Source organism: Oryx dammah, unplaced genomic scaffold (genome assembly GCF_014754425.2).
Source record: "Oryx dammah isolate SB20612 unplaced genomic scaffold, SCBI_Odam_1.1 HiC_scaffold_2, whole genome shotgun sequence".
Taxonomy (NCBI): domain Eukaryota; kingdom Metazoa; phylum Chordata; class Mammalia; order Artiodactyla; family Bovidae; genus Oryx; species Oryx dammah.
The window spans coordinates 183419630-183441174 of NW_024070186.1; the positions used below are offsets into that span (position 1 = coordinate 183419630).

At 52.9% G+C, this 21545-nt stretch overlaps 1 protein-coding gene across 2 annotated transcripts; it reads right to left on the minus strand.

Annotated features, from left to right (window-relative positions):
* Window positions 1–1521: 1521 nt before the first annotated feature.
* On the minus strand, window positions 1522–21363 carry LOC120876647 (major vault protein). 2 transcript variants are annotated; one of them, XM_040258620.1, is made up of 15 exons: window positions 21257–21363; window positions 13281–13413; window positions 12880–13075; window positions 11703–11826; window positions 11468–11599; window positions 10097–10191; window positions 9636–9872; window positions 7655–7936; window positions 6357–6601; window positions 6071–6268; window positions 4506–4892; window positions 3647–3763; window positions 3341–3467; window positions 2510–2698; window positions 1522–1788 (listed from the first exon to the last, which is right to left on the minus strand). In XM_040258620.1, exons 2-15 carry the CDS (start codon window positions 13403–13405, stop codon window positions 1570–1572), a joined length of 2673 nt encoding a protein of 890 aa, XP_040114554.1. In that variant the 5' UTR covers window positions 13406–13413; window positions 21257–21363; the 3' UTR covers window positions 1522–1569. The 2 variants fall into 2 exon arrangements, with proteins under 2 accessions (XP_040114554.1, XP_040114562.1); XM_040258628.1 differs by lacking the exon at window positions 21257–21363 and adding an exon at window positions 14289–14364.
* Window positions 21364–21545: the final 182 nt, after the last annotated feature.

Consider the following 21545-nt stretch of genomic DNA (forward strand, 5'->3'; position numbering starts at 1 on the left):
TGCCCTGGAGAAGGGAATTGCTACCCACTCCAGTATTCTTGCCTGGAAAATCCCATAGACGGAGCAGCCTGGTAGGCTGCAGTCCATGCGGTCGAGAAGAGTCGGATATGAATGAGCTACTTCACTTTCACTTTTCACTTTCATGCATTGGAGAAGGAAATGGCAACCCACTCCAGTGTTCTTGCCTGGAGAATCCCAGGGACGGCAGAGCCTGGTGGGCTGCCATCTATGGGGTTGCACAGAGTTGGACACGACTGAAGCAACTTAGCAGCAGCAGCAGGGAAGATGTAGGGGGTTTGTAGGAAGGAGGGGTGGATGAGCTGACTCGCTTGCCTGTTCTACCAAGACCGAGACAGCACCACCAAGTGCTATGGGCTAAACAAACAGCCTCAGCCCCAACCAGCTCGGACCAATGCAACTCAAGGCAGGAGACAAGAGCTCATGGGACAGGGCCCAGTGAGGGGAAAGGAATAAGACCCTAAAAAAAAGCATCATAAAGAATCTCCTTGCAATGCAGGGGACTCCAGTTCGATCCCTGGTTTGGGAAGATGCCCTGGAGAAGGGAATTGCTACCCACTCCAGTATTCTTGCCTGGAGAATTCCATGGATGGAGGAGCCTGGTGGGCTACAGTCCATGGGGTCTCAAAGAGTCAGACACGACTGAGTGACTAACTGCTCAGTAGGCGAAATGCTGGCTCATTTCACAAATGAGGAAAAGATCAGGGAAGTTGGGTTCTCTTGTTACACAGCTAGACACCCAAGCTTCTCTACCTAGGCGTCTTTTTGCTTCCTCAGCAGAGACCAGGCAGGCCTGGCACCTACAGATCTGCCTGTGCAGGAGGGCTGGTATACCTTGCAGCCTCTACCTGTGTGCCCAGATTGATTGTACCTGGGTCCTTCCCCCAAATAAGAGCTCATAAACGGTTGTTGGGGAGCGTGAGAAGGGGATACCCCCTCCCTGATGCTCCGAAGAACCCAAAACAGAAGCCCAGGGAGGTGGCTCCAGTTTCTAAGGCCCACTGCACCATCTTCCTCTCAGATCTGACGCCGCCATCTGAGAAGGGATGGGTGCACAGCGCCATGCGCAGGTGCATAGTTTGACCAGCAGGTGGCGCCAGATAAAGCCTCCCAAGTGCGGGAGGTGGGGAAGCTAGGATGGATACACCCACAGAGGGAGTTAAGATTCCAGAACGCCCTGGCCAAACTGGGCTCCTGGAGGAAATGGTAGTAAGAGATGGCGCAGAAGCCACCCCAAGAGGTACAGGCTTCATCCTCTCACCTGTGCATCATCTCCCCCCACGGGCATCAAGGTGAGCTGACTGCCGAAGGGAGTCTGGCTGCTGAGAGGGACATTAGGCCCACCTTCCCATCAGCCTGATTTTGGGTTAGTCTCCCTGTCTTAAATTTCCTCTCCATTTCCAGATGAGAGTGGCCCGTAGTAACCATCAAGATTTCAGAGTCTCTCTTCCCCACCACCATTAATCTCCCTTGTGATAACAGACTGAAGGTAACAGAAGAGGGTTTTAAATGCCCAGAAGTTTCCGTTTTATTTGTCAGTGCAGTACAGAGCTAAGGCACAACCTGGCTGTTTCCAAGAGTTAGGGGGGCAGCAGTGGAGATGGGAAGCAAGCCCTCTTGGACACTGGGCCCCCCGGTGGGCTTCTTGGCTGGGGGCTGGGCCTCAGCTCCGAGCCCCAGCAAACCCAAGGCTGTGTTGAAGAGGTTGATGGGCGTGGAACCATCGGTGATGAGGGTGGATTTTAGGCCCAGGCTCTGCAGCAGTTTTACCTGGAAGGAGCAAGAGGCGGGTGAAAACACAGTCAAACCCTAGTCCCTTCTCATCCCCTCGGCCGCCTCTCTGGGAGGGGGCTACCCTGTTCTCGGCCCTCACATTGCAGCTGCTGCCCAAGCCATCCTTGGAAGACTATTCAGTGACAAGTGAGGGCCATTAAGGGGAGTCTGAAGGTTTCATCCTCTCCCAGGTCTCAGGAACCTTGAAGCTCTGGCCACTGCCTCCGGGAGCTCAGCACTCCCCGCCCTTCACCTGCCAAGTGGCAGCCATCTAGACCTTTCTGTTCCTTAAATGCACCTTGGAGCCCCTGCCGGGAAGCCCCCATCAACTGTGCAGAACTTGAGGATCCCCTCTTCACAGGGGTGCCCCCTTACTCAGCTAACCTGCAGTCTCTCCTCCCCCTTCTCCGTATCACCCTGTTTGACATCTTTTGAAGCAACTTGTCATGGATTGACATCCCATCAGTTTACCGCCCTCCCAGGAGCTCACTGAATCCAGTTCAGTGCCTGATATGACCCCATGCTTGAATGACATGGATCAGAACACGGGATACAGAGAGAGTCCAAGCCACCACCTCCTCTGTCTGTCCCCGACATCTCTCTAGAAGTACTTGCCTCCCTGGCTCTGTCTTCCTGGTTCCAAACGTGGTGCCAAGACACACCTGCACACGCAGACATCCGCACACGCCCACACCGGTGCCCCCTCCGCCACTCTCACCTGCATCTCCGGCCCCGCCACAGCCAGGTCCCTGATGGTGCTGGGCCCCAGGGCCTCTGTCATCTGCTTGAACTTCTTCACCTCCACCTCAGCCAGCTGCTGGGCCTTGCTCACTTCCAGCTCCAGCTGGGCCCGGGCGTAGACCAGCTCCAGCTCTCGCACTTTCTTTACTCGCTCAAGTTCAGCTTCCTGGAAAGGGAAAACCCAGCATTCTTTTGATCGGGTGGCCCCTGGATGTATCTAGCAAGTCACCTAGCCAGATAGCCTGAGGGCCCTTGGATGGAAAGGATGGAATAGGGGTTATCAGTTAGGGGTGAACCCTGGCTATGCCACATTTTAACTAGTGACCCCTTTGTGTATGTGTAGTTGCAAAGTGGTGTCTGATTCTGTGTGTGATGCCATGGACTGCAGCATGCCAGGCTTCCCTGTCCTTCACTATCTCCCGGAACTTGCTCCAATTCATGTCCACTCAGCCTCTGTTGCCCTCTTCTTTTGACCCCTGGGAACTCCTTAATCCAAGACTCAGTTCCCTTTGTAAAATGGAGAGAATTCCTAACCACAATGGAATTTCAAGATCTTGCCTGTAAAAACACAGCATACCTACCACAAAGCTGGCCAGTATGGGAACATGTATCTGTAAGGTGGGTAATTATTATCCTTACCTTCAAAGCAGGCATTAGGTGAATGGAAACAGGACAAAGGACTTCACAAACCACAACACACTGGGATGGGGCTTTCTGTTAGGGTACTTGGTGTCCTGCATGGCTTCAGAGACCAGGCCTCTTCCAGACCCCAAGGCCACACCCTTTCACAAGCATCTCCCCCACGCACCGTCTCAATGGCCAAGGCCTCTGCCTTGAGCTTGGCCTGGAGCACAGCGCCTTCTCCCTCGATGCGTGCTGCCTCAGCTCGGGACTCGGCCTCCGCCTTGGCGGTCCCGGTGCTCTCCACCGCGGTGCTGAGGGCGGTGCAGAGAAGTCAGGGAGGCCCCGGAGGAAGCCCAGCCGCGCCCCCCTCTACCCTTGACTTGTGCTATCGCAGCATGAGTGAACACACACGCACACATACACTACCCCCCCCCAATCAGCTGCTCTTCCAAGACCCTCTGCCATCTTTTCTGCCAGTTCTCCACCCCACCTCAGAGCCTCCAGCTCCAAGAGTTCTCTGCGAGCTTTCTCAGCTTCCGATTGGTCTAAGATCTTCTGCCTCTCAAGCCGGCCACGGGCTTCTTGTTCTAGTCTCTGAGCCTCGTGCCTGGGTGGGAGAGGGGACAGGTAAGATGCCGGGAGTGGGGCCTCCCAGGGCCGGGAGCACTGGCCTAGGAGAGGCCCTCGACATGCAAATGAAACAGCAGCATGGATGTTACGTGAACCAGGGGCGGTTCTAGCAATGGCACATGGCCACGACCCTGCTTTCGCACGACGTACCTTCCAGTGGGGAGGAAAAACAAGTGAACCAAGATGATTTCAGACAGTGACAAGCTCTTTGAAAAATGGGTGCTACAATAACATGACTGGGCAGAGAGGGCGCTGCTTCAGCTGGGGTAGGTGAGCTCTGGAGGCGAGAGGAGGAACCTGCCCTCAAGTGCAGAACAACTCTGGGCAGAGGAAGCACTGCTGCCAGTGCAGAAGGCCTTAAATGCACAGGCGAGTTCCCACCTTGAGGAACAGAAAGGAGCTATGGGCCTGGAGAACATGAGCCCTGGGAGAAGGCAGGAAGGCGAGGTGGGGGAAGCAGGGCTGGACCCCAGAGTGCCTGCAAGGCTGCGGAAACGAATCTGGGTTCCAGTACCAGCAAGGTGAGAAGGCACAGAAGCAGAGGTAGCGTCTATTCCACTTTCAGTGGCCCAGGCTATCTGCTGGTAAGGGGGACAGCAGGCTGACCAGCAGGGGTGCCATGTCACTGGGGTCCTGGCAGTGGGCAAGAGGCGGGGACTTGTGAGAGGTGGGGCCCACTGTGGGCATCGTGGTCAGCCAGGCCCCTAGGCCTCACTCACTTGGCAGCTGCCTCCTGGGAGTTGGTGGTGATCTCGATGGCCAGCTGGACGCTGCGCTGCAGGGCGTCCCGTGTCCTCTGGTCCACGGGCTCCACCGACTGCACATCCACACTGCTGACCACCAGCCCGTTCTGGGGAAAGACGGCCCGGTCCCGGGGCTGAGGCAGGGCCATGCTGTCAGGCGCCTTGGTTTCCTGGGTCTCAAAGCCAAAGACAGCAGTGCGAATGATGCGGGCTGAGTTCTTATGGAAGTCGTCAAAGGTGACGGAGGCCACGGCTCCGCGCACCCGAGATGCGATGGCCTTGCAGGCATCACCCACGAAGTCGGGCACTGAGAAAAGCTTGGCTGTCTCTTGGGGGTCCTTCCGGTCCCTCAGCTCGAAGTGCCTGTGAGCAAAGACAACTCTCTCGTCTTCAAAAAAGGACATTGACACCCACCTTCTGTGGTTTAGGCAGGGTCTCACAACAGAGAATGCTAATTAGCATCTGCTGTGTATCAGGTAAAGTCCTAAGAAATTTACACGTTCCCATTTCATTCGCTCAACCACCCTATTCGGTGGGAATTTTTATTTTTTAGACAAGGAAACTGAGGTCCAGAGAGGTTAAGTGACAGACTCTAAGTCATACAGCAGGTCCTCCCAAGCCAGAAAGTTGAACCCAGGTGGTATGGCTCCCGGGACCAGGCACCCTCAGTTTGTCATATTGCAGTGCCCCCAAAGATGCCAGTGTCCAGCTAGCTGCCCTTGTCATGTCCCAGGCACTCAGCCAAGAGGTGAGGGTGTGCACGGGCGTTCTCAAGCACTGCTTCTGGGTCTGACTTTTCTCTCCCCTAACTCTCACCACTGCCATTTGAGCTTTAACTACAGATGCGTCACTGTTCTAGTTCTCATAGCATCCTGTCCACAGCCCCATGAGACTGATGATTATGCTGTTATTTTATAGACTGGGAACCTGTGGAAAGCACCCAGTGCTTGCCCAGCCCGTGGCTAGCAAGTGGTATACCTGTTGGCCTCAGAGCACTTGCTCTTGACCACCTGATTGTCCCAACACACAGACACACACAGACACACACAGACAGACACACACACACACAGACAGACACACACACACACAGACACACACACACACAGACAGACACACACAGACACACACACACACACAGAGAGACACACACACACACACACACACAGACACACACACACAGACACACACACACACACACAGACACACACACACACACACACAGACACACAGACACACAGACACACAGACACACAGACACACACACACAGACACAGACACACAGTCTTTTTAAAACCTTGTTTGGCTGAATTCCCACTGGGAGTTTAGCTGGTGAGTGTCTTCCACCCATGTCTCTCCAAATCCTGCTCCAGGTGAGCCCACATCTTCCCTGTCGTTCCCCTCCGGCATCAGACTGCATTTGCATGAACCCCTGGGTTTGCCCCTTGACCACAGCATGGAGCCGGGTGCTCCACCCTGATTGTGGGCTCAGCACTTGAGAAGGCATCTCTCCTCCTCAGGGTGCCCCCCCAGGGACCCCTTACCAGTTGTAGGCAAGCTGCAGCTGGAGCCTGGCATGGTCCGCTGTCTCGATGGTGATGACGTCGGTGAAGAAGTCGGGCCCCAGAAGCAGGCAGAGCGTGCGGCGGGCATGGGGACGCTTGGGCCGCCCAGCCGAGAGGGACAACACTGTAAACTGCTCTTCGGGACCCAGCAACACCAGCTCTGGCCCGAAGACCACACTGTAGAGAGAGCCGGGGGTCAGAAGCCTGGAGAGACCCGCCCGCCACAGCCCCCTGATGCCACAGCCCCCCTCAGGCCACTGCTCACCGGGCTTTCTTCTCCCGGTAGTCATACACCTGCACCGCGGCATTGTGCGGCACGCGGTAGCTGACCACGCGGGTCTTATTCCGGGGAGTGGAGAGCTTAGGGGTCTTGGATGTCTCCTTCTCCCCCCTGTCAGCCAGAGGGTCCTGTCCCTTGTTCAGCAGCTCCTCCACCCCTGGAGGCAGCTCCTTCTCCCACAGGACTTCGTCCTGTGTCAGCATGTAGGTGCTTCCAATCACAGCTCGCACCTGGAAGAGGAGGAGGGATGTCACCAGCAAAGGGAAGATGGAAAGAGACCCACGCGGCAGCCCTAAAGCGGAAGTGATCCAGGAGGCAGGGCAGCATCCTGGTTAAACGTGACCTCTGGAAGGAGGCTGCATTCAAGTTCGCGCTCTGTGAGCTTGGTCATCTTGGGCAGCTATCTGCCCCCACTCCCTCCACCCCCGTGTCTCTCAGCTCCTTATCTGCAAAATGGAGGGTAGGGCTGATGAGTGAATGATATCTTGCATGTCTAGTGCCAAGAATTTGGTATATGGTTATGTTCCGATATTGTTCTCGAATTTTCCTTCATAGGGCAGCTTGGAGGGCACCCCAGGGACAGATGCAACCCGAGGAAATAGTTCACACACACTAACATTTCCTGGGATTCTGAACTCTACTTGTAGGTTGGAGTTCTAAAAGAGGCTGGAGATGTGGTCCTCGGTCAAACCAAGATCAAGGTTTAGGTGACAGGCAGAGAGGAGGGATTCCACCAGGAAAAGGGTATGTGAGGCAGGTGGGGTCTTACTGGTCCTCTGAATCCCAGTCAGACCTTTATGCCCGAGGCCAGGTCTAGATGCCTTGGGGGTTGAGTCCCCATCCTCAAATCTGGTTCATCTTCTTGCTGAGGAATGCTAACATTTAAAATTAACTAAGGCAGGGACTTCCCTGGCGACTCAGTGGTAACGAATCCACCTGCCATGCGAAAGATGTGGGTTCGATCCCTGGGTAGGGATGATCCCCTGCTCCAGTATTCTTGCCTGGGAAATCCCATGGCCAGAGGGGCCATGGTGGGCGACAGTCCATGGAGTCGCAAGAGTCGGACATGACTGAACAACTCAACCATTTAAGGCAAAGGGAAGGCAAGAACTCCAGAAAACGCCCTGGTATTTTGCAGCCAGCTGGCTCGGATGCTGCCAGCAACCCCGTGGAGCTCTTCTGTCACCTCCACTGTACACTTCCCCATCCGCATCATCCACTCGCCCAGACCAGCCGCCACCACACCCACCCAGCAGTGACAGCACCCACCCCTCCACAGTTACCCTTCCGGTCTTGACATCCTGCACGTAGATGCCCTCGTTCTCATCCAGTGGGATGGCCTGACGCTCTTCCACCACCTCCACCTTGGCGGGCGGCACATACTCCAGGGGTCCACGGATGAGCCAGCGGTCCCCAGCCTGGTGGGAGACCTTCTCCTTGCCCTCCCCCTCCTCCAGGGGCTGCAGGGCCCTCAGCAGCAGCCCCTGCTGCTCCGACAGCACGTATACATTCTGGATGCCTCGTTCCAGCTTCTCCCCGGGCTGGAGGAAGAAAGACTGCTCTCCCTGGTAGGGAGAAGTAGAGTCAGGAGCCATCACCTCCCAGGACTGTGGAGCCCTCTGATGGTACCTCCCTCATCCCTGGGTGATTGTGGGCTTCTGCTGAGGACAGAAACCCCTGCAGCCTCCCGCCAAAGTCCCTACCACCTCCCCCGCTTCATACAGAAAATCATTTATTTAGACTGAGACTCTTCACAAATGCCTGTAGATGTGGTCAAACCTGCCCTGGAAAGATTCTGTGAAGTGTCAAGGTCTGGGTTCTCACAAGCTCAATAGTTAAGAATTAACCTATTATTGCCTTATTTCTCTCACACTTTATTCCCTTAGGGTGGTGTAGTACAGAGTTTCCGATCTCTGACCTGTGGACCAAATCTGGCCTGCTATTTTTTAATACAATATAAATATATATTTGAGATAAAACCCACATATTATAAAACATGTGCCCATGTGCTAAGTCTCTTCAGTCATGGCTGACTCTGCAACTGTATGGACTGTAGCCTGCCAGGCTCCTCTGTCCATGGAATTCTCTAGGCAAGAATATTGGAGTGGGTTGCCATGCCCTCCTCCAGGGGCTCTTCCCAGCCCAGGGACTGAACCCATTTCTCCTATATCTCCTGCACTGGCAGGTGCTCTTTACCACTAGCTCCACCTGGGAAGCCCATATTATGAAACACAGATATTTAAAGTATACAATTCAGTTGCTTTGGTATATCCAGATTTGCCCAACAACACGACTCCCTGATCCCAGAACATTATCATCCTGAAAAGAAACCCTGGATCCAGTAGTAGTTACTGCCCATCCCCATCCCAACCACTATATGTGGGTCTACCTACTCAGGACATTTCATATAAATGGAATCATACAATAAGTGGTCTTTTTATGCCTGGCTTCTGTTGCTTAGCTCAATGCTTTCAAGTTTATCCATGTTGTAGGACATATTAGAACCTCATTGTTTATTTTTACCTTTTTGAATTCTCTCAAGAACATGAGTGTCCGCCACCCCAGAAAGATTATCTTATCCTTTTGATTGACATGCCACTGAATGGATATACCATATTTTTCAGTTATGCATCAACTGATGGACATTTGAATTGTTTCTATTCTTTCTGCCTGTTTTTGCAAATAAAATGTTACAGGAACACAGCAGCACTGGTTCACTTACAAGATGTCTACGCCACACAATATTGTAAAGCAATTATCCTCTGATTAAAAAAAAAAAAAAAAGACAATCTACACTGCTTTCATGGCACAACAGCAGAACTGAGCACAACAGAGACCATACCCCTCACAAAGCCCCAAATATCTGTGACTGTCATAGGAGAGGCCGGCCCAGCTCTGGTAGTCCCACGTATAGTTCAGAGAAGGGATGAGGCAGAGGATGGGGAGAAGGGTAAACCAAGAGATTTGGCTGATGCAGGATGACAAAGCTTCCAGAAGAGAGAGACGTGAAATATGAGAGAGAGTTTCTGGGTCTGCATTCACAGGGGTCAGGGAGGCGCTCCCAGGAGAGACTCTGGGTAACCTGAGGTCAGGGATTGCCAGAAAGATCAGTGACACTGTATTCTCAAGAGAGAGACAAGTGTGCACAGAGGGAGCCGAAACCAGCTTGATGTTTCTAGAACGTCTACCTGGGGTGGGAGGAGGGAAGGGACAAGGGTCCAGGGCCTCAGGCCATTCTCCTCTGGGTGAGGGGCAGGCACTTACCTTGAACACAAGCTTTTGCCCCAGCTGGTTCTTGCCGTCTGGTCCGACTGGGTCGAGAATCACACAGTAGTTGTGGGGGCCCAAGGTGGTGACGGACACAACCCCCATCACCTCCTCGTAGACATCTGGCACGTGGGCCTCCGTGTCCTGCACAGTCACCAGCCACTCCTCCCCAGTGCGGCGGCTCACCCCTCTCACATCTCGGAAGTTCTGCCGGGCTCGAAGGTGCAGGGCTGTCTGGAGAGCAAGATGTCAAGGGGTAGGGGGGTTTCAGTAAACCCACCTCCGACTAACTTCCTCGGGGGATCTGGGAACCTCACTGGTCACTAAATGCTCCAGGTCTGAGTCACAGTGTCTACCAACCCAGGACACTCCTGGACACTCCTCAGGTGATCTTATTTTCTCCCACAGTTCTTTGCCCCTCCAAGAATCTCCCACCCAGGGTCCCCCAGAGCACAGACCTTTTCGGTAAGGATCACAGCATCCACCACATCCAGAACCTCCTCAAACACTGCTGGGAGATACGCACCCACAGAGCGGACCAGCCATTCCTCTCCTGGGCCGGGGAGGAGAGGCAAAGGTCAAAAGTCACCCAGCCTGCTCCCCAGCTGCCCCTTCCCGCAGCCTAGATAAAGGGTACCTTCAGGGCTTCACACACCACTTTGAGGTCATTGCTTCCAGGCTCAAGGGCCTGACAGAGTCCTTCTTTTCCTTTTTTGAGGGCAGAGGAAAAGCAACCCCTACCTCAGAGAGATTAAAAAAAAAAAAAATGGCCTTCCAAGCATCCAAGTTGTTGCTATGGCAGTACCCTGTAGGCCTTCTCTAACTAAGCCCCAGAGACCAGCCTTTTTTTCTTCCCCTAAAATGGGCAGAAGGCCTTCCCTGGTGGCTCAGAGAATAAAGAATCCACCTGCAATGCAGGAGACCCAGGTTCCATCCCTGGGTCGGGAAGGTCCCCAGGAGAAGGGAATGGCTACCCACTCCAGTGTTCTCGCCTAGAGAATTCCATGGACAGGAGCCTGGTGGGCTACAGTCCAAGGGGTCACAGAGTCGGGCACAACTGGGCGACTAACACAAAATGGGCAGAACTGCCACATTACAGCTTAGAGGTCGTTCAGCCTACTGGAGAAGCAAGAGTGCTGGGCACAAGTTCCAGCCTGGCTCTTTCTGGCCATAAACCCAGGCCTCAGTTTTGTCATCTGGAAAATGGGAGCTGTGGTGCCTCAGGGTTGCAGGAAGACCTAAGGGAATTGTGGTCTGTAAAACTTTTGAACCACACCTGGCTCAGTAAGCATAGCCTTTGTTAAGACCTTGTTTTGTTTAATACAACAGGTCTGTCAAACAACTGCTAGTTGCATATAAACACGGGAAGTCCCAATGGCTCAAGAGGTAAAGAATCTGCCTGCAGTGCAGGAGACCTGGGTTCAATCCCTGGGTCGGGCAGATCCCCTGGAGGAGGAAATGGCAACCCACTCCAGTATTCTTGCCTGGAACAATCCCACAGACTGAGGTGCCTGTCGGGCTACAGTCCGTGGGGTCGCAGAGAGTCAGGACTGAGCACGCACAGGCACAGCAACAATATAAACACCTGCTTTGTTGGTCTAGAGACAGACCCATCTCACGACAGAGTCGGAGGAAGGGAAAGCCATGTCAACAGGATCCGGGCCAGGTTAGTGGGGGAAGTAGCATGAGGCAGCCCCCAACAGCTGACAAGAGATACCAGGGAAGCGCTTCCTCCAGGCTACAGGTGGCCAGCCCCCCAACCTCCCCCACTTACCCCCGCAGTCAAGGCTCAGCCCGCCCTTAGCCCCATGAACACTTCAAGACTCCACCTGTCACCCGCTCCTTGCCATCCCTGTCTAAGCATTCCTTGCGAGCCCTCAGCCTCAGGGCCTGGTTCTGCTTGATGACTGTGGCCTGAATGATCTCGATGACTTCCACCTCCTTCTGGGGGATATATGTGCCTGGGAAGGGAAGGTGGGGTTTGAAGGTCAGAAGATATCAGGGCCCTAATGAGAAGGCAGGAAGCCTCTGACCCCAAACCCAGCTGGATAGGAAAACACTCACCAGGTCCTTCAAATAGCCACTCATCCCCTGCTACCACCTTCTGGCCATTCTTATCCTCAAAATCCAGTAGCGCCTTAAGATGGAGGGCAGTGTTGGGGAGAACCACCTGCAGCGGGGTGATGTCCTAACAGGGGAAGCAGGGAGGAGTCATGGGGTACTCAGAGCTGTGACCCCTGGAGGCCAACTGGGACCCTCAAGGTCAGAGTCCACAGCATCCATCTCTCCACATCCCCAAAGACAACTCCAAGTGGAATATACAAGATAGGGGTGGTCCCAGAGCCCTTTGGCCTGAAGAGTTGAGATGGGGTTGACGGAGCCAAGAGTTAAGATGGAGTTGATGCCACGGCTGAGGGCCAAGGACGTGCTTTCCTCTGCAGAAGTGCTCAGATCCTGTTTAGAACTAGAAATCCAGGTAGGAGATTGGGTAGAGGGCTTGCTGGGCATTGTGGGAGAAACATCAGGGAAGCTGAGTAGGTGAATATCTCATGGCCCAGTGTGCACTGGGGCACTCAGGAATAGGAGGTGGGAAGGTCTACACCACTCTGACGGGCATATCTGAAGCATGAGGCTTTGTTTTCAAGGTTGCCTCATGGTCACCAGACCCAGTGCAGAAGAGAAGCCGCAGCACTGTTTAGTAGAGGGGACTCCTGAGGGAAGTGAAGGTCAAGAAATGTCGCAGAAATGAAGGTGTCCTCACTCTCAGACTCAGGGCCAAAGGGCAACACGGACGAGGGCCGAGCTGGTACTTCAGGTCTGCGATGCCTTCCCAGGGAGCGACCACAGGCGCCTGGGCCTCACTTGGTCCACCACTGCTGTCCCAGCCCACTGGCGCCTGAGACTCTCTGAGGGAATGAAATGCTTACTCTCGGCGCAAGTCACTGAGTGCCAGACTGGCCAGGAGCTTCGGGCAGGCTCCGGAGCCTGGAAGGTTAGGTGGCGAGATAGCCCGAGCTCTCAAAGGTCTGACATGGGCGTGTGGAGAGGAAGAGGGTATTTGGGGAAGGTGAGGGAGGGGGCATCCGGTCACTTCTGTCCCGGTGAGAACCAGCAAGTGTCCCCTACCATCCCCACCCCCTCCTACCACCCCAATTTGTTTTCCGTCCAGAAAGCAGCGCTGAGCCCCAGGTCAAGGTGGCAGGACACAAGAGAGTGGGTACGGGGAAGGTGAGGCGGGTACCTTCTCCAGCATCTCCCCTGGAAACAGGGGGAAGGGATCCTGGGCCAGCCGGATCTCTAGGTCCGCATGGCGGAGCCGCACTTGTCCTGTGACGTCAAACAGCACAGTGCCCTGGGTGTCCCGGGCCACCGGGTTGGCCACCATGCAGTAGTGCCGTGGGGGGACCGTCACCATGCGCACGGGAGTGAACAGGATCCTGTTGGAGGGTGAGAAGCAGCGTGAGGACTCAGACCCCCGTCCCTAGTCCCAAAGGAGGCAGCTAAAGGGAGAGACAGCTTCCTGTGGCCCGAGCCCATGCCAGTCTTGCTCAGGAATGAGAAGGAGATGGATCATCATGCCAGCCAGACTCCCAGGCCCTCCTTGGCCCCATGTGTCCCCACGGCCCAGTGCTGGCCACCCACCTCTCATTGTCCTGCCGGATGTAAGTCTTTGGCCCAACCTCCACGCGGGACACATTGCTGTTCTGGTCTAGCACGTGGATGTAGTGGTATGGCGGGATGCGGATGATGGACTCTTCCATCGCCATGGTGACTCCTGAGCCCAGGGCAGCATAGTGACACAGAGGTGGGCAGAAGACACAAGGTGAGTTCGGGGGGCTTGGGATGAGGCTGACATAAAGACTGCCTGGGGTGATAGGGGAATAGGCCCTTCTTCCTTCAACTCAGGTTATTCCATCCTTTACCAACCCCTACCTACTTCTTCCTTTCTTCCCACCCAGGGCAGCCCATCCAGACCTCATCTCTGGTGAGAGATGCTTGATGCAGTTAACCACAGAAGCCTATGGCTTTCTAGCAACTCTTTCCCCTCATTCCCATCAACTTTACCTCCCTCAAGCTTCCTACGCAGCACAGCTTGTGGGATCCTGATTCCCCCACCAGAGATAGAACCCGGGTTCATGACAGTGAAAGCACCAAGTCTGAACCACTGGACCACCAGGGAACTCCCCTGGAGGCAGCTTCAGATCAAAACTTTCCCAGTGTACAACCCCCAGTGTGGAGGAGGCAGAAGTACTGAGCTGGGAAAGGTGGTCAGCCTCTGGCGGAGCTGTGGGGATTTTCCCCCAACAGGGGCAGGGGGCAGAGGCTCTGAGGAGCTCCCTGGATCCTCCAGGGGGCAGGCTCCTTTATTTCAGGGGATCCTGAGGGCCCCAGCTGTATGCAAACCTTAGCCCACATCCTGAGAATATCTGCATGGTAGGCAAGCCTGATGAACTGTTCAGATATGAGCCACCTCTCAAGGAAGGGACCCCTGATGGAACTGATGCCGGATTAGCAACACCGAAGTATTCTAGTCCTTTCCTCCCCACTTCTCTCTGGTCTGCTGCCACCCGTGACTCCCTGCCATCACAGGTAAGGGTGGGTGGGAAGGAGAAAGGGAGTAAAGGAATACTCCGTCCACCCCCACTCTACCTGCTTCTGAATCCTGGGTGGTTACATCTAGTGCTCAGCCTGTTCAGGAATGTCACACCGCCTACCTAAACCCCAGTCCTGCCTCCAGCATGCCTTGAACTTTGGACATGTCGCCTGGAATCACACAAAAGGAATCAAATTTACTAGGGAATTCAAAGCCTCGCCCTCTGAGACTTTGGTCCAACTTAAAAAAAAAAAATTTTTGGCCACATTGTGCAGCATGCAAGATCTTAGTTCCCCAATCAAGGATCAAACTTGCACCCCTTGCACTGGAAGTGACGAGTCTTAACTACTGGACCACCAGGGAAGTCCCAGTCCAACATTTTTGAAGCCACAACCGAAAAAGGAGTGGAACCCATCTACTCCACCATTCATCTAGCTTTCAACCTGGGTGAGAAAGAAACGGGAAGTGAAAAGGAGGGAGGGAAAGTGGCTTGACACAGGAAACAGAGGCAGGAGCCACAGAATTATGAGATGAAGGTGAGGCCCAAGGGTTTTACTTGATCCACACAATCTGCAAAATTTCTTCAGTTCAGAAAATTGTAAGTTTTTATAAATTCCCGATTCCTGCTTCTCTTGATGAATGAGGAGCCAGGCCCTACATTCCCACGTGACAAACTGGTGCACACCAAGTAGCTGCTGAGCTCTTTAGATGGGTCACAAACTGTCCTGCTTAACCACAACCCCCACCACTCCCTGTTGTCTTACACCTGTGCCAATGCACTCACATGACCTGTATGGCTCCTGTTTGAAACCTTCCAGGACTTGCCTGGTAGTCCAGTGGTAAAGAATTTGCCTGCCAATTCGGGGCACATGGATTCAATCCCTGGTCAGGGAAGATCCCACACGCTGTGGAGCAACTGAGCCACAACTGAGCCGGTGCACAGCAGCTACTGAAGCCTGTGCTCCACAACGAGTAGCCCCCACTCACAACTAGAGGAAGCCCAGGTGCAGCAGTGAAGACCCAGTGCAGCCAAAAAAAAAAATTCCAACTCAGCATCATCTGATAGAACCTTCTACAATGATAGAATTAATCAGTGCGGTCTTTGGACTGACTGCTCGTGGCTACCAAACTCTTGAAATGTGGCAGCGTGACTGAGAAACTATTTTTTTTAAGAAGTGGGTTTATTTGGAGAGAAACACACTCCACAGACAGAATATGGGTCATCTCAGAAGGTGAGAGCATCCTAAAGTTTTAATCAATCATATGTGGCTAGTTGATCCCCATATTAGATAGACAGTGTAGTTCTAAGTAACGGAATCCTAGGTAGGGAGGATGAGTCGTTCAAGGCCACACAAGTCACTGGCACCATTAGATTCTCATCCTGATGGAATACCTGGTCCTATGTCTCTCCAGGGGCACGAAGTGCAGTGCTAGGGGCATGGATTCAGCCAGACTGCCACTTAACAATTCTGATCTGCCACTTTCTTGCCCGGTGAAGTGAAAGTGAAGGTCGCACAGTCGTGTCCGACTCTTTGCGACCCCATGGACTATACAGTCCATGGAATTCTCCAGGCCGGTATACTAGAGTGGGGAGTCATTCCCTTCTCCAGGGGATCTTCCCAACCCAGGGATCAAACCCAGGTCTCCTGCATTGCAGGCAGATTCTTTACCAGCTGAGCCACCAGGGAAGCCCAATGTTCTAATGTCTTACTTCATTTTCAAAGGTTACAGTTTTCATCTGTTTTCTTGGTACACTTTCTATATCGGGAGGGTTATGATTCTCTGCTCATTCTTTTCCTTGCAACTTTGTATGGGATTTGATCTTGATACTTTTCTGTTGGCTGTTTGCCAGGTTGATTACCCTTAACTTTTCTAACATCAGAGCTCCCTCTTCTGTTGGTTTAAGGTAGTGTGTGAAAAACCCAGTGTGGGCTTTCTGCTCTCCCCACTCTTACCCAGGCCTTTGCTTTCCTTCTCTACTGCCCATCCTGCTCAGCTGCACTTCCATTCCCTGGGACAGGGCCCCACAAAAACACCCCCACTCCCCTGGCTAGGACTGCCTGGATCTTGGTTCTAAGCCTTACTATGGATGGGTGATCTTAGACAAGTCATTTGCCCTCCCTATTCCCATGTCCTGGACTTTGAACTCGGGATGGATAGGGCATCAGCCCAAGTTTATGAGAATGGAGTTTATTATAAAGCACTTGGAATAGAGCCTGGCTCTGAGCAGCACTGTGTGTGGCTTGCGGCTGAGGCCCAGCCTCCCTATCCAGTTGGAGGATGTGACCTAGCACCATAGGCCCCTTATCCCACCCAGCATGTCTTTAAACTTGTTTACTGATCAGGAAGGTGACAGGTTTTTGTGGGTGGGCCACACCCCAGCTGTGGGCCTAGAATAGCCAAGGGGCATCTGACAACCTAGTGAAGCCTCATCCTGGTTCTCTGCACAGTGGAAGCCTGGTCAGAAAGCCAGATGGGGGAGAGGGAGGGCTAGGGCTATAAGCGGAGGGGAGCGCAGGGCTCTGGGAGGCCCCACAAGACTTGAATTCTAGAAGGCCACACAAGGCTGGGAAGCAGGCTCTGGGTACAGCCTCCCTAGGCTCCTTTGGACGATCCCTCACCCCCTGCAGCTGAGGCCTCTCCACCATCTGTTACCCCAGTTGGGCCCAGTTAGGGGGGCCGAGAGCCTCGCCCAGCTCAGTGACTCAGCTGAGAATCATCCTTGAAGCTAATCAGGCTGGGTTCCTGTCTTGTTTTGAGGCCAAGCCCTTGTCAACTACTCTTGTTTCAGTACTGGGACCTCCCTGGTACTGTCTCACCTCCCTGGTCAACCACCTCCTCAGCCCCAAAGCTGTGCCTTCCACCTAAGTTCACCCAAGAACAGGCTTTGAGGACTTCCCTGGCAGTCCAGTGCTTAAGCCTCTGTGCTCCCAATGCAGGGGGCACAGGTGGATCCCTGGTTGGGGAACTAAGATCCTGCATGCTGCAAAGAGCCACCAATGCAGAAACTAAAACACTCCACCCCCTACAAAACAGGCTTTGCCTTTTCCATCTTGCCATCCCTAGAAGTCGACGTGAGCCTCAGAGGGTCTCTCAGGGATCCAGGGAAACCACCTAAGTCAGCATGTTTGTATATCAAATATAGGCTTTTGTGGTTTGCCAGATGACGTGTACAGTCAGAGCATTTTACTTTCAATATACCAGGGCCCTCAGAAGACAATTTTATGTTGAACTTTAGAAAGTCCTGCCCAGCCCCGAGTTTGGTCCCAACTCCCTAAATTCACTGAGACTTCCTTTCAGTGTCTGCTTCCGAAATCTGTGCCCTAGGCTGCTCTCTGGGTACATGTCCAGACTGGCCTGATCACACTGACCCTCATGTCTCATGAGGCTCCCGCCAGAACCAGTCACTTTCACCCAAAGTCTCAGAGACCAGTCTCCCCAAGCTGCATCCCATAGACAAAGTGGAGAGGGGCAAGTGTTGCCCTAGCATAACACAAAACAGCCTGTGAGAAGAAGCTGGCTTTATCCTCCAGCTAAGAGGTAATTTCTTGACCCCTTCTGGCTCGAGTAAACATGCTAAAGCAAAATTTAATAAATGAGTCATTACAGGTCCGATTTTCAGGGTCAATTGTGAATAGCTGTGAATCTTCAATAGCAGATGCCTGGTCGACTAGCCACATGAGGTATGGGGCTGCAGTGAACAGGAGCAACAGCATCACCTGGTAGCTTATTAATAACGCAGCATCTTGGTTTCTCCTGCCCTGTCAGTTGCTGAATCAGTCAGCTCTTGAACTAGATCCACAAAGATTTGGGCATAAAGTATGAGCAGCTCTGCTCTATTACAGCCTCTCAACCCTGCCTGACTGTACATTAGAATCACTTGGATATTTCTTAAAACCACCCATCTCTGGAGATCGATTTAACTGGTCAGGGGTGGGGTCCAAGCATTGCTATATATAAAAGCTCTTCCATTGACTCTAATATACAGAATGGACTGAGGTCTGTGTCTGCCAATAGGATCTTAGGTCATTTGCTAGCCTCTGAGCCTTACTGTCCTAGACTGAAGTGGGAATAAAATTGACTGCTTCCTGGGGTTAAAGGGGTTAACGACTGGATTATGTCTAATGGATGAAGGGTGGCTAGGAGGAGGAAGGTGAATCCAGATGGCAAACGGTTCCTCAAATACAGAAAGTTTCATGTATTTTCCCAGCCCCTCACCCCCAGGTCCAAGTAGCCCCTCAGCCAGCGCTTAAGTCCCCTGGTCCCAAGCCATGGGCAGGCCTGAGGTTGGAGGAAAGGGTGGAGACAGCCTCGGTACCCACCGCCCCCACCTCTATCGAGTTTTGTTTATAGCGGATTTGTTGTTTAGTTGCTATGTTGTGCCCAACTCTTTTTGCGACCTCATGGACCGTAGCCTGTGAGACTCCTCTGTCCATGAGATTTTCCTGGCAAGAATATGGAGCAGGTAGCCATTTCCTTCTCCAAGGGATCTTCCAGACCCAGGTATCAAACCTGCGTCTCCTGCTTTGAAGGTAGATTCTTTACCACTGAGCCACCACGGAAGCCCTCCATCAAGCTTAGGTTTAGGAAAAACACACATAAAACTCAAGCACAAACAGAACTCATCTTTGCAGCTCCCCATCACTGATTTTGAACATTCTAGTCTTTGTTTAGATAATTCAAGAATCGCATTACTCAGGGACTGCAGAACGGCTGTTTTTACCAAACAGCTTCCCTATTTAGGGAGATTATTTCCTGTTTTAGGGGACTAGAGTGGAAATTCTTGAGGATTTTTCTCACGTAAGCCACTTCTTTAGTAGCAGCAAAGTTTTTAGGAAATTTTTCTTCCGAGGAGTCTTCTCTGAGCTCCACCCCGCTGGGCCACTTTTGGGGAGCAGCAGCTTGTTCCGGGGACAGAACAGCTCTGCCAGCTCAGGCTGATGCTGATCCTGTTTCTATCCTGCCTCCCAGATGCGGGCTTCCCTGGTGGCTCAGGGGTAAGGAATCCGCCTGTAATGCTGAAGACCCGGGTTCCATCCCTGGGTCAGGATGATCCCCTGGAGAAGGAAATGGCAACCCACTCCAGTATTCCTGCCTGGGAAATCCCGTGAACAGAGGAGCCTGGTGGGCTCCATTGAATTGCAGAGAGTCAGATACGACTCAGCGGCTAAAAGAACAACTCCCAGATGTCACCAATTAATGCCAATCATTGACAGCAAAGATCAGCTAGATTGGAAGTAAGCCAGGAACCAGGCTTCAGAACCCCTGATCCAGATCAATGTTTGCTAAAATTGCCCAATCATAGGACTCAGCTGGTCATCTTGATTCCCAAGCCTCACCCCATACCCACGGACTACGGTTTCCAGGAAATCCCACGGACAGAGAAGCCTGGCTACAGTCCAAGGGGTCACAAAGAGTTGGACACGACTGAATGACCAACACTTTCACAAAGTTTCCAAGAGCGAGGTTCTGGAATTTCTATCTGTGGGAAATGCCTCTCACCTCCCCCTGTAACAGCTCCTACTCATTAATAACTTAATTTGGGCCTGGTATTGTGCTAAATGCTTTTAATTAACTCATTTAATCCTCCTAAGAACCTAGAAGTTAAAGAATTTGCTCAGAATCACACAGTGATCAAGAGATGGTGGCTCAGACGGTAAAGCATCTGTCTGCAATGCAGGAGACCTGGGTTCGATCCCTGGGTCAGCAAGATTCCCCTGGAGAAGGAAATGGCAACCCACTCCAGTGCTCTTGCCTGGAAAATTCCATGGATGGAGGAGCCTGGTAGGCTACAGTCCACAGACTCACAAACAGTTGGACATGACTGAGCAACTTCCCCCTCCACTTCAAAAAAAAAAAGAACCACCCTAGAATTTAAAGAATTTGCTCAGAGTTGCACAGTGATCAAGGGATGGAGCCAGAATTCCACCCCAGGTACTATGTCTGCAGAGCTGCCAAACCAGGAAGTAGTGTGGCTTCTCACGCAAAAATGTCAGTAAGATTCTAAACTAGAGTCAGGACTTCGGGACCTGGGTGGGGCTGGGTACTCTTCAGGAGATAGTGCCAGTGCAGTTCAAAGGTATTCTCTGCAACCTAGGAAGGCAGCACCCAACAAGGAGGCCCGAGTAGCCATTCAAGGTGGCTGCCCTACGGGCTCATGGCTTCAAAGAGCTGCCCTGCCCAGAAAGCCTCGCCCCCAGGGCAGGTCGGGTGTCCTGTGTGCCAAGGGTGGCAACAGGCAGAAGCTTCTGGGAGTCAGCTGGCACCCTACTGACTGCCAGCCCTTCCCATAAAATCTAGGGGCCCACCCGGATATGGAGCAAAGAGGGCACAACCTGCTTCTACTACCTGTCCCCCCCCCAACCCTCTGTGCTTCTAAGATCCCCAGAATTACAGGCCAGTGTGTCCAAAATAGAGCTTCCTTTCACTTTGGTCACCCTGTCCCCCGCCCCATCAAAAACAAAAACCAAACAGAGCCTTGCTCAGCAAACTCCGTGTCTTCCGGAAATCAAGCCTTCCTTAAGATTACTCTGCCAATGATTTCTCAAATGATCTGCAAGGCCCACAGCTGACACAGCCCTGAGCAGGGCAGAGGGGAACACATTGATGTCTGCAGAGTTGAGGAATCTCAACGGAGGGGGAAAAAAAAAAATTACATTCTAAGAGCTCAAGGGGACAGGCAAGATAAATCTAGCAGGGACCAATCTCACTCGAGGAGGGATAGGTTTCCTCTGCCCCTACTGCTGATGGGGGAGCTGGAGGTCAGAAAGGCCTGAGATTTCGGGTCTGGGGGTGTTGGCAAGGTGACAAGTTGATCTACCTTTACTTCAGAAGCCAGAAAAAAAAAAAAGGAAAGCAAACCCTCCCAAGGCTAAGCCGCCATCCATCTTCTCCTAGTTCTGGTTCAGGGACCACTTGCCCCAGCTGAAGCCTCAAGAAGGCACAACAGAGCTCAAGAGGGACTTGAGGGCCACAAGGTCCCACTCACTGGTTTGGGGATTTGGGGCCTTTATGAAGTACTTACATCCAGAAGTGTGGCTTGGCTGCAACAGACTCCTCAGTTCGGGGAAACTCCAGCACCCAGCCCTGGGGATCACTTCCCGGCAGGGCAGGCTCAGGGGTGGGGCTTGGGATTTAAAGGGCCCTCGCAGCTGGTTCTCATTTATTTTTTTTTCTCCACCTCTAGGAGGCTTCCCAGGTGATTCAGTGGTAAAGAAACTTGCCTACCAAGTCAGGAGATACGGGTTTGAGCCCTGGGTCAGGAAGATCCCCTGGAGAAGGAAATGGCACCCACTCCAGTATTCTTGCCTGGG

What these genes read in the sequence shown, in the direction of transcription:
- LOC120876647 (XM_040258620.1), bottom strand. Translation starts at nt 13,405, where the DNA reads ATGGCGATGGAAGAGTCCATCATCCGCATCCCGCCATACCACTACATC. An exon ending in TCCCAGGAGGCAGCTGCCAA is followed by an intron (nt 3,764 to 4,505) that starts GTGAGTGAGGCC and finishes TCTCCCACCCAG; the next exon opens with GCACGAGGCTCAGAGACTAG. An exon ending in TTGGAGCTGGAGGCTCTGAG is followed by an intron (nt 3,468 to 3,646) that starts GTGGGGTGGAGA and finishes CACCGCCCTCAG; the next exon opens with CACCGCGGTGGAGAGCACCG.